The sequence below is a fragment of the Dermochelys coriacea genome, chromosome 4 (assembly GCF_009764565.3).
Source record: "Dermochelys coriacea isolate rDerCor1 chromosome 4, rDerCor1.pri.v4, whole genome shotgun sequence".
Taxonomy (NCBI): domain Eukaryota; kingdom Metazoa; phylum Chordata; order Testudines; family Dermochelyidae; genus Dermochelys; species Dermochelys coriacea.
In genome coordinates this window covers 28,075,799-28,088,779 of record NC_050071.1, presented here as the reverse complement: position 1 = coordinate 28,088,779, position 12,981 = coordinate 28,075,799, and the positions used below count along the sequence as shown (strand labels likewise).

Genomic DNA, 12,981 nt, shown 5'->3' with positions numbered 1-12,981 from the left:
GCCATGCTTGTAACAGTTTTGCACATAATGAAATTAATCTACACTGGTTTAAGTGCATCTATGGTAGGGATTTGGACAGGTTCAAACAAATTTGCATATGTTCAGGCCTCAAACATGCTATGTCCATTTTATATTATGAAAATACCGTTTCCGGTAAAAGAAGCTGCAACTCTTAATTTATATAGATTCATAGATACTAAGGTCAGAAGGGACCATTCTGATCATCTAGTCCGACCTCCTGCACAACACAAGCCACAGAATCTCACCCACCCACTCCTACGAAAAACCTCACCTATGTCTGAGCTATTGAAGTCCTCAAATCGTGGTTTAAAGACTTCAAGGAGCACAGAATCCTCCCTCAAGTGACCCGTGCCCCATGCTACAGAGGAAGGCGAAAAACCTCCCGGGCCTCTCCAATCCGCCCTGGAGGAAAATTCCATATGCCAAAGTCAACACTTCCCGTCATGCAAGCACACACAAAAAAGGCAAGACAATTGTACCCACTCAGGTGACTGGTCTGGTGGGCAAATCTCCATGATAGTCATCCTGACTTTTAATCTCCTTAATACATTACATACATGGCACTGAACAGGTAATTCCACTCAAGTATTGCAGTCTGTTTAGTTAAAATCTACACACGCACGCACGCACACGAACCATCTCTCAGGTCATTTTTTTTTTTTTACTGTATCATTAAAAATAATAAAGGTAATGAAAATGTTATCACAATGATACTCTTACAGCAATAAAGGTTTGAGGCACTGTGGGAAAAGAAGACATTTTCTGGCAAGTTTCGTGTTTCATTGTGACCACAATGGGTCCAGTTTTGTAAAGCATTAACTGCCCTCAAGTTTAATTGGAGCCAACGAGAGGTGAGGACACTCAGTACCTTCAAAGACCAGGCTCCCTATGTGACAAGAAGTCAGACACCTAATAAAATGTGCACTTTATGCCCATGGTTTTATGATTTGATTTGTCTTCATTGGTTTAAGTTTTTCTGGCACGACAGTGTTGTACGGAAGACAGACATTAGGTCTGTAACTGTGGGTGAAATCATTTTCATTATTGATTCAGAAAAGAAAAAAATCTCAGCAGAGACGCTAAAGATTGAGAAGGGGGAAGAAGGGGTCAGAGGCTAATCAATTCCCATAGTCCTGGAGATGGTAGCTTTCAGATCAGGAGGGTGGCACACTAGTCAAGAAGCATGGGGAAAATTGCACTACTGCTGCCCACACTGTATCTGGTCTGAGGGCAGAGCACTTCAGTTTCCAGGCCTGTCAGCCTGACACCTTTCAAGAGCACAAAATTCAATTAAAAACTTCCTTAAAATTCAAGAAAACAACTAATACAGCAGCAGTAGTATCTAAGACATTTCCTCTTCAAACATGAGCATTCTTTTGAAATAGTTTTGATATTTGTCTTGCTGTAATGTCTTTCACTTTGCAATCCCCCTCCCCTCATATCTCTAGGGGAGAGGCCCCTCAGTAAAAACACACAGGAGCTTGTAAATCATTTTTTTTCTTGGTTAGTTGGCTCATTCCTTTCCCTGTCAAGTATGAAATAGCAGTTTCACAGTGAACTTTTGGAGCACCGAACTCTGCCAACCACTGCTCTTCAGAAAGGCAGCTCTTTGCCCAAAGCAATTTTTGTGATTTTACAGCAGGGAATCAGCACGAACAATTTCCAGCAAGAGAGATGTCTAAAGTCTTGATTACAGCAGACGCAATTGACAAAGTGATGGGAAAAAACTAAATTTGAAGATAGATGAGTCTTGGCAACACGTGCCTCTTTCTATGTACCAATTCCCCCTCTCTGATTATAAACAAAGCCCATTGGTTGCAGAAGTAGCTAAGCAGGTCTTTGGAACGAGAAACACTTAAAATCCTAGGTGCCACTCATACACAGACAAAAGCTGGGCACACTGAAGAAATGAGAAAAAGACTTGATGCCCAACACGTCAAGTCCCCAGTGGGAAAGTAACCTGCACTTTCTAGCTAATACCATGCATGTGACAGAAACAACTGCAGGTCTGATCGAAAGAAAGGTGCTAAAGAGGCAACTGAAGAAAAATAAAAAAAAAATATACAGTACGAGTGTCGTGGGTAGGAGGGAAGCAGAAAACATTTTAAATACTTCTCTCCTTTTTTCAGCCACTGGGTCAGGTTCTTCAAGATATATACCAAATGCTGTATTCCTCTCTTATCTACAGTCAATGAGAACAAAACAAATGATAAAATCCCACTCTGTTCTGTACTCTTAATAAAATGCATAGTACAGAGACAAAAGATTATATTCAGATCCGTCAGCTCAGTCTAAACTAATACTGGGACATGAAGTGAGGACGAACACTGTCCGACCGCCGAGTTAAGATTTCACAACCAGTATCTGTGATCAGAAGTGTGTGCTCAAACTGCGCAGACCGCTTTCCATCTCTTGTCACTGCAGTCCAGCCATCAGGCCAGGTTTCATCTTGCCACCCACCTAATAAGATAATTATATAAAGATTAAAACAAAGTATGGACAATATTAGCTCTTAAATGTGTCCCTTCTAAACAGTATATACGCGGTGACTGTTATAAATATGAATGTGTATTACACATTGAATCAATTCATCAGAAGCCTTTTAAAGCTTCCTATTTTGGGCATAATATTCCAGTTGGCTTCTCTCACTGCCATACCATGCCTGCTGTTAATAATACACAGCAAAACGTATGAAAGACAACAAATAATAAATTTGTTAGTCTCTAAGGTGCCACAAGTACTCCTTTTCTTTTTGCAAATACAGACTAACACGGCTGCTACTCAAACAAATGAAGATGGATCTTCAAAGTCCATTTTCTTCACTTCAGTCATTACACTCTTTTAGAGCTTATTAAGGTTGTCAACCTCATTCTGTGATGGCAGCAGAGTTACCGTGACAGTGAGAGTCCCTAAGCTGGGGATATAAAGTTGACTGGCAAGAGGCAAAATTTTGCAGTCCAAGTCAGATCACAGTGTTTCTCTAGCCAGCCAAGTTCAGTATCACATTTAAAGACAATTAAATAGTATTTTTTTTTTAAAAAAGTCAAATGTATTAGGAAACCTCCTTCCCTCTTCCCATTAATTCACCTCTGCTTTCTCCCCCAATACAGGTCACACCCTCCTCTGCCTCACTTTTCCTCATCAGCGCACATGCACACACCTGCCCTACCTTTGGGAGATTCTCTCTCATGTCCCTCACTCTTCCTCCCAACGAGTCGTCTCTCCTCCTCCCATCCAGTACTGCCCCCATCCTGTTCCCTGGAGCAGGGGGAATGGAAATGCACCTACTTCCCAGAACCTGTTCCTGTGGGACTCAGGAACAGTAGAGCACAAGGAACTAAGAAGGTATGGACGCTGCTGGGCTCCGTGTCAGCAGGGGCCAGGGAACGAGTGAGGAAGGAAAAAAAGGGAGAAGGAGCCCGGCTCCTGCAGGATTTTGTAGAGAAACGAGGCTTGGTGGGGAGAATGGGGGGGAAGGGGGGTGGAAGGGGACTGGAAAGGTGCCTCTTCAGAACCCTGGCATGTAGGGGGTTATGGCATCCCCATTGGCTGCATGAAGCTTCACTGCTAGGATTGAGGAGGGGAAGGGAGTAGTGTCCTGTGTCCAGTCCAGCACAGACTCCCTCCCAGCCCCTCAGAACCACCACAGCCAGGCAGCTGCAGGTAGGAACCCTTCATAAATTACAAAGGTAGCGGCAGGATGAAAGAAAGGGCCCTTGGGGCTGGATATGGCCCATAGGCCATATGTTTGACACCCCTAGTTTAGAGGAGGTTCCGTAACAACAAATGAAACCCTAGCAACACCCACATCCTCGCTCTACTTAGCCTCCTTTTGAACTCCTGGCTGCTTACCTTCACAGATCATTGGTTCAATTGTAAACACATGACCAGACTTCATCACTCCAACAGCCTTATTTTCTGAAATGAAATTAGAATGCACATTATGATTGAACACATCTTCCAAGAGCGAAGGGCAGAAGGTGTATAGAAGGCTGAATCCCTGTAATGCAGTGTATGCCTGAACTAGGACAGGTGAAAGGAAAAGTCACAACAGCACTGCAGAGCGACTCACTTTCTTCCAGGTTATACTTCTATCTTCCTCCCCTCCTTGCCTTCTCAACCGAGTATCAATGTTTGTTATATTTCTATTTCAGGAAAAGTGCTTACAATTCATTCCTGTCTTTTTTTAAACTCCAGCTTTCGCTCCATGAAAGTGATGAGCAACTGTAATGTAGACACTCCTACAGAAATTTGTTTTAAATGATGAAAAAGCACAAGTGGCAGTCTGAATAAAAAGTGTGTGGTATAATAGTTTAAAATCTTCTTTGAATTTTTTTTTAAATGTCATTTTGTTTCCATCATTGTTGATACTCCTCCAAGCAATGTAATATACAAATGTCAAGAGGTGATGACATTCAGATAATCTTGCTGTCCAGAGGAGACATGGCAACAAACAGTTCCTTTATTGGCAAGTAAAGACTCATTCTGTTACATATTATTTTTACATTACATTTTATGTAGTTAAGGTGTTACTGGAGATTTTCAAAGCAGTATAGGGATTTAGGTATATTATTAAAGTTTGAATACAGAACGTATCAACTTTAATGGAAGTGGTATGTCTAAATCACCTACAAAGCTTTAAAAAAATCTCAACCATTATGTCTTCAGATTGATTTACTGCATACAGTACAGTACATCTTTCTTACACTTAAAGAGGCTTCCCTTTATCCTGATCATGTACTGCTGTTGCATGCTACAAACAATTATGCTAAGCCTTCACACCTTTGTCACTGTACCAGTTTTATCCGATTGTAGATTTTTCCTTTAATCTTGTTCAGCAGAGTTTGTGGACTAAATTGAGTCGTTTTGGTGGGTGGTCCTCCCCCCCATAAAAAACAAAATCCACACACACCTATTCGGGTTTAGCCAGAAAGAAATGGCCACTCCATTTCTTTTCTCATTAACAGTTCTGATTTGGATCTTTCCTTTTTGCTTCTGTCACTCATGCAAGCCTCAGAAAAATAATGTCTTTCCCTCCTCAAAATGAAGCTTGCCTTATTGTCTCCATCAAAAAAAGTCCATTGTTGCTAATATCCAGAAAGAATATGGATTTCTCTCTCTCTGGTTGTTTTTTTGGGTGGTATAAGATGCCTCCTTTTCCACAGAAACTAGGTATTCACAGTTTTACAGGACAAAACTAAAACAAAAGGGAAGTACTACTTTTCCACCATACCATTAGATGATCTCTTTTTTCACCCCTATTAAAGCTGACATGTTAAAAATGACCTGAGCAAGAACTAGCGACTTCTATGTTATCATCCATGACAACAACACAACCATGTGTGTGTGATACAGAGCTTGTCAAAAGTGGGAAGCTGAAGGATTTTGGCGGCTATGGGAGAGACGGCATCATGTCGGGAGCTCAGCAGCTAGAGTGGACTGGAACTGCTTGTCATTGGAGGATTGGGTGGTTTAAGTGACCTTTGCTTTCCTCCCTCAATTCCCCACTGGTCTTTCAAGTTCTCCCTCTTCCCTACTTTTTCTCATTTTCCCCCTGCTGTGACTGCAAACCTCTGGCTGGTGCACTGTCATCTTCCAAACTGAGTCCAGCTGTGCCAGCCTCAGACATCCCTCCTCCTCACTGAACTTTGGTACACACTGGCATGCAGTGAAATCTGTGCTGTTCCAAATCCCAGGGCACACCACATCACACGGTAATTCAAGTGGAAATAAAGGGATCCAAAACAGATACAGCTACCACAGCAGCCCAAACTTGATGATCATGGCTCTACTATCGGTCACCAAGGAGTAAGTGGGGTACTGGTTACAGCAATTGTTATTCACCACTGGGAACGGAATTCAGAGTTTCAGCTCAACCCCATCCATTCCAAATAGCCAGCACTAAGAAACCTCAGTAATTGAATCTACAAAACTGGTAATGGTCATGTGGTAAGCTGTCACTCGCCACTGCAGCTAGGGTCCATTCCCCACCCCCAAAGCAGATGCACATTGGCTCAGTTTGTTCATAACCTACTTTAAATCCAACATTCAAGAAATTATTCTGTAAATACAAAAATTCAAAGTGACAGGCTGTCAAGCTACGTGCACAATTTTTGTATGAGAGGAACAAAAGTTAATCATGTTTATTCATCACTAGCCATGCACTGGCAGATAACTGAACAATACTCACTGGCATAATGTGGCACATTGGGAGCAGTATGGAAAAGCTTATGGATCCCATGCCCACAGTAGCTCCGAACAACTGAAAATCCATTTGCTTGGGCGTGTTTCTGGATAATATTTCCCAGCTCTCTATATCGAACACCAGGTTTTACTGCAATATAAGACATGCATCATTTTAAAAAGAGCACTCCCTTCAACACATTTTACCATCTACTTAGCACAGGCAACGGTTGCCACCTGCATCTCTCTATAGAATAAGATTCCAGGATTGCCACTCTGTCTAGGCATCACTCTGAAGCCTAAAATGTCTGGTGAGTCAGCGTGAAGTGATGGAAACAGCTACAAGCATGGTGTGGGGCTCTTTTTGTTTAGCATATCACCAAATTCAATCAATCATTGCTGGGATTCAGTCTGTTACAGTCCAATTTTTAAGTTCTCAGCCATTTTTGGCTTTTTTACACACGACTATGAATTATACCAGTGTGACAACACAGGCTTTCAGCTACCAGCAACTATGTAATAGTGATTGCCAGTATGTCCATCTGCCTTTGTGCACAGCCTCTTGCACCATGGAGCATGAAATATAACACAACAGAAGCTCACTGTGCAAATGAGCTGAGTCTGACGAGTTGGAAGAGGGGACCTTGTTTTCTATTGTCCGAGTCTCGCACAGGAAGACAAATGAGAGAGAAAGAGAGAAATACCTCCTTCACCAAAAAATGACTTTCATAAATACAAGCTCTTGTCTTAAAGGAACATAGTTGAAATCTAGCTGATTTCAAAGAAAGAGTTCAAACTTGTTTGAAGCACTATACCTTCCCCTGAGTTCCCCTGACAATTTTTGTGGGCTTAGCAAGCACATTTTCCTATTTAAAAAAAAAAAAAAAAGTCTCTCTATTGTTGCTAAGTAAAAGACCCACACAAACAACAAGAGAAACCAATTGTACACATAGTGCTGTCAGGTGCACAAAACAAACACTATGAAAAAACAGAAATATGTCTCTCTCTAATCTCATTTTAGATGTTACTTGTAACAGCAACAGGTTAAAGCGTTCATTCAGGAGTATGAATTTAAATTTGACTCTGTCCCTTTGGCAGTCCACATGAGACAGAAAGTTAAGCAAAGTAAATGGTTTGGAATAATTATTTTGAGCATTTTTAAAAGAGAGAGATACAATATATATTTCACAGGGAACAAATTTAACTAGAACTCTATCCTGTTAACTCTCTGCATATGGAAGCCTGCTAAACCCATCTGGAGGCCCATCACCAAGTCAGTTTACAGGTGCAGGCTCCCAGTTAGTAAATTCATAGCACTATCAAGTTAGAAAACCAATTTTCTTCACTTTTCAAGTGGTGCTTTGTTAAATTAATTGCTAAATACAATTTCTAAAATAAAAAAAGAAGTTACCCCCTCCTGGGTTTCCCAAAGCATCCTGTGCGCTCTTTTTTCTAGACTGTGAGCAACTCGGGTCAAGTACTCTTATTTATCTTGTATTTGATTCTCTGCATGTTTGCATGCAAACAAACAAACATCATATGGATCAGTTAATTAAATAGATGATTACAGTTTTTCCTTGTCAATACTCATTGCAAATGAATGTTGCAACCACCATCAATAGAAACTAAAATACAACATTTTAAGAATAACTCTGCATTGTACAGTAAAAGCGTATTCTACTAGCAACATGCATTAAGTACAGTTCTCTAACAGTAGTAATTCCTAAGTATTAGTTAAAACATGAGAGTTCTAATATCAAAAATCAATATAGCATTGCACCTTAGGCTTCAGCAATGGTACTTACCTGCATCGATTGCTTGCATTAGGCACTCGTAAGTTGTCTGAACTAGTTTCCTTGCACCCTCATCAACTTCCCCAACATAAAACGTCTCATTCAGATCCCCATGATAACCATTGCGATATATTGTGATATCCACTGCAAAGATCAAAAAGAAAAAGCTTCTCACTTCTTGGCCCTTGTTTTGCTTAAGGCACAATGGCAATTAAATACAAAGTATTGTTGCAATTCGAGTTACATGCCCAAGTGCTCACAAATAAGAACATTCCAAAACTCCAGTAACATTGACTTGCCCACACTGTCCATATTATAGATTTTATAGTATGAATTAATAAAAATGTTATGTAGTTCAATTGTTCACATTAATAAAGGCAGAAGGAAAATATAAGTATGCAATACTGCCATAGCAAGCTTATTTCTGAGTGCTTGATTTAACAGCCTTAAATGTTGCTGAAACAATTTTTTTTTTTTTAATTTAAATGGACGAGGGGGGTATTCAACATATACACCTTAGAATCTCTTGTATCTGCCAGACTCCGAAATTTAAGTAGCTATGGAATATCCCCCACCTTTTAGCCCATTGTAAGTAATTTCTACTGTGCAAGCTCAGCATATAATTTTTAAAAACGGTCACCTCTTTGTTAAATCAAAGCCCATTTGTTTCCAAATGAAAACAGGCAATAGTCCTTAATGAGCACTAAAAGCATGTCTTCACTGCAAAGCATAAGCAAGCATACCCATGACTAGAATGAATCTAGCAAGCATGGATAACAAACGCAGTGAAGATGTGGCAGCACAGTCTTTAACACAGGCTAGCAACCTAATCATACCTAGGTGGCTACCCCAAGTTCAAGCTTGTGCTGCCACATCTTTACTACTATTGTTACACATGCTACTTAGATTAAAGCTAACATGGGTCTGCCTACCTGTGCTACAATCACACCTTCACTTGCAATCAAGACATACCCTAAATCCATGCCAAGTCACAACGTTCAGTCATTTTTGCTGTAGTCCTGTCCAAGACCATGTGGGTAGAAAGTTTATTTGAAGGGGAAAAGTTTATACTAAAAAAATGTTTACTAAAATTTAAATTTCTGACAGAGACAAACCATGGAAGTTTTTGGCCCCAAATGGGGAATGTTTCAGAAAGTTATAAGTGTGTGAAAAGAGTTATATATGAGAATTATTTTGCAACCATGATTATTGCAGGTATCTATGAAGAACACCGGGATGAACTGCAATAATATATGAATACTGTATGGGATCTTACTATAGCTATATAATAACTATACCGGTGACCGGAATGTTTACTAGGTGCATATGTTGGTTTAGTTTAATATCAGGGTTGTGGGAAATGGATCTACATAATGGATCCACATTGGATCCACATAATCAACCTCTCAGTAAATTTTTTGGGAGTCATTAAACCAATACCTGAGCTTTTAGCTACTTCTAGGTGCCAGGCAAGTTAGACTGGTTTTCCCCATGTTGGGAGCCAACAGATCAAAAGGACTTTAAACAGTTAAAAAAAAAAAAAAGTCACTCTCTGTCCAGAGGTGGAAGACAGTTGTCAAGGAGCTGTTCCCTGGGAACAGACACACACACACACGCACGCCATTGGAGGTCTGGAGAAATCAGGCCTTCCCAAACTTCCAAGGGGGCAGTAAGCTTTAGGAAAGCTAGACATGCATGCAGTCCTTTTAGTGTTTTATAATGTAAAAGGGAGTTTTGTTTTATTCCTACTATTAAGATTGAACAATACTTTGATTTAAGAAAGCTGTTTTGGGTTACTGTATTTACTACTGATCCCAAGGGAAGACTTTCAGTTGCCAAACCCAGTCAGGCCTTCTGGAGAAGCACAGTCGATCCACAGAAGGCTGAAGCCTGAGACCTGAGTGGAAGAATTCCACACCAAGAAAGGGGCAGGCACGAGGCCTGACACTAGGGGGCTGCACTCAGAAACCAGAGAAAGGAGACAGAGGTACAGCTTGCCCTGTCACCGTGACAGTATCCACCAAATATCATTGTACATTTATGGTACGCTTTTCAACCCAAAAGGATCCCAAATTGCTTTACAAACAAAATTAAATAGAAATCCAGGCCCACGGTTCAGAAAACATCTGGGCATGCACTTAACAGTAAACACACAAGTAGTCCCATGTGAGAACGGGAGGTGAAAATGACTACAAATAAAAGTGAAACTGGCTTCATTTATTTTCATTGTCAAAGCGGAGAGAAAATGCAAAAAGTAAAAGTTAAAAAATTATTTCTAAAGTACTCCATCCAGCCAAAAGATTTGAGGGCCTGGAACAACACAATCAAAAATATTGCACTTGGACTGCAAGCTCCTCTGGGAAAGCCCTTGCCATTTTGTGGGTCTATAAAACACCCTGAGCCACTAGGATACTATACAATAGACATGATCATAACTATGATCAAAAATCATCCTACTAACAATGTATCCCAAACTAATCAAGGAAAATCATTCTACCATTAAAACAGTCAATGCACCATCATTTTGTTCTGTGTTTGTACAGTGCCTAACACAATAAGTTTCTGATCCATGACTGGGACTCCTGGGCATTATCACAATAAATAATATACAATGATAATTTAAAAGCTGTTAAAATTGGTCTTTTGTCCAACTCTAATTAGTTTAAATTTTACTCAGTCCATGAATTTGGATATGTAGATGCTAAACGTAACAAAAAAGCTAACTAAAGAAAAATAAAACATGGTTGGAAGATATTTCTTCAAGCATGATGTGCCATATAAACCAAAACTTTACCCCACTGAGTGTTTCAGCTGTAAAGACTGGATGCAAGCAGAGCTGTTGAAAGGTTTGACTTTTACATCACCTACCATTAACAATATCACCCTCTTGCAATGGCCGCCTGTCAGGAATTCCATGGCAGATCACTTCATTCACTGACGTACAGCATGACTTAGGGAAATTATAATAATTCAACGGGGAAGGATAGCAGTTCCTTGCAATGCAAGCCTAAAACAGATTTAGAAAACACATTACACTTTAGATTAGCAAACACATTTGTAAAGGAGGAGAACAGATTTGCAGTACGGCTGACATTTTAAATTCTCTCTGTATTAGCAGCAATGCTTGAAAATATTTCCTCAAATGCTTTTTTTCCCCCCCAATTTGTTTCGACTCCTGACATGCTCTCTGTTTAGTTTATTTTTACTTTTTGCATTTCTTCTCAATATTGACAATGTGAAACAAGTTTCATTTATTTTCTTTTGTTTATGGCCATTTTCACTTCCAGTCATCAATGCTGCAATGTTTGAGTTGTTAAATACCTTATGGGAATATTTGTTTGTTTAAAAGCTATTTTGGAGTGGGTGCTTTTTTAAACAATGAAAACATTTTGGCTAGTCTACAGCTTTATAAAATTTCATTTTTACAAAATGTAAAGGCCGAGCAAAATTTAAGTTGGCACCATGCCTTTAAAACTTATTTTTTTAAATGATTTAACTTGTGTCTTTCTACAACAGTTTAAATGTTCTATACAGACACACACACAAAGGCCTGCTCTACACTAAAAAGTTAGGTTGAAGGAAGCTGCCTTAAGTCGACCTGTTAATGTATGTGTCTACGCTACCGGGTCCTTTACACCAACCTAAGTCACCTCGAATGTCAACTTCTGTCATCCACCTCTGCAAGAGGCATAGCACTAAATTCGATTTTCATGGGTCGACTGCGAGGTAGTGCAGATGCAGCATTGTGTAATTTGACTTACTCGGCCTCTAGGTGGTGTCACACAACGCTCATCTGTGACCCCTCTGGAGATCACTCTCAACTCTACTGCAGCCAGGTACACAGGAAAGAGCCCCTCCCCTGCTAAAGCCCCAGGAATTTTTGATTTCCCATTTCCTGTTTGATCAGCATTTGGAGCATACCAGCTTGAGCTCAGCTGATCATGGAGACTACACGCCTGAAACGCACCCCAGCCAGGTCTGCACAAGAGGTGGTGGATCTCATCGCTGTGTGGGGAGAAGAGTCTGTGCAGGCAGAACTCCGACCCAGAAGAAGAAACACTGACATCTATGCAAAGACCACTCGTGGAATGGGGAAGAAGGGCTACACGAGGGACACATAGCAGTGCCGTGTGAAAATAAAAGAACTTCGCCAAGCGTACCAGAAGACAAGGGAGGCGAACAGTCATTCTCGTGCTGAACCCCACACATGCTGGTTCTCCAACGAGCTGCATGCGATTCTCAGGGGTGACCTTGACCTTGACCTCAGCACCCCCACAAGCAACATGAACACCGCACAGGTATTTGAGTCTAGGGACAATAAGAAGGATGATATGGTGGATGAGGAAGAGGAGAATTGGAGACAGGTGAGTGGTGAATCCATTCTCCCCGAGAGCCAGGAAATATTTTTAATCCTGGAGCCCTGTGGGTCACAGGACATCATGGTGGCCGACTGATGCCAGGGAAGGCACCTCTGGTGAGTATATAGTTACAATCAAAGCCCAATTAAATTCAGCGGACGCACACATTCAGTGGTACTGCATGTTTACTGTGAAGAAAAAAGTGAGGTGCTGTGGTTCTCTGCTTACAAGAGGCTGATCCAGCTACGCAGAGGGCAGCCCCCAGAAAAGACTGTTTATGTGGACTGGGATAGCCTGGGAATCCTCCATGGATATCCCTAGAAAATTTTCATGGAGGTAAGATTTCTGGGTAGACCCCATTCGTAAACAGCTTCCCACGGTGCTATGGGAAAGGGCCATTGTTTGACTAGTTACCTCTGCTCCTGACATGAGCTTGCCATAAACTTCATTATTCACCAAGGCTGGAGCAGCAAAATGGCACAGTGAATGGTTACGGATTCTGATTTTTGTTATCGTTTGCACCTAGTGTGATAAGGGTTTTTGATTTTCTTTAATGGATACGGCCTTGCTATGGAAACATTTTATTCATGTACAATGGCTCCTTTATTTTTTCCCCATGACTGACA

The 12,981-nt window shown here is 40.8% G+C and overlaps 1 protein-coding gene across 2 annotated transcripts in view; it reads right to left on the bottom strand.

The window, feature by feature from the left end:
• Nucleotides 1-494: 494 nt before the first annotated feature.
• The window catches only part of METAP1 (methionyl aminopeptidase 1), a 43,336-nt gene continuing 30,849 nt past the window's right edge, over nt 495-12,981 (bottom strand). The window contains exons 7-11 of one of the 2 annotated variants that reach the window (XM_038398103.2): nt 10,866-11,004; nt 8,010-8,141; nt 6,212-6,355; nt 3,874-3,939; nt 495-2,481 (exon numbers count right to left, since the gene is read on the bottom strand). In XM_038398103.2, coding sequence (XP_038254031.1) covers nt 2,318-2,481; nt 3,874-3,939; nt 6,212-6,355; nt 8,010-8,141; nt 10,866-11,004 — 645 coding nt within the window. In that variant the 3' untranslated portion in view covers nt 495-2,317. The remainder of the gene's footprint in view (nt 2,482-3,873; nt 3,940-6,211; nt 6,356-8,009; nt 8,142-10,865; nt 11,005-12,981) is intronic. The other variant, XM_043513966.1, reaches the window with a different exon arrangement.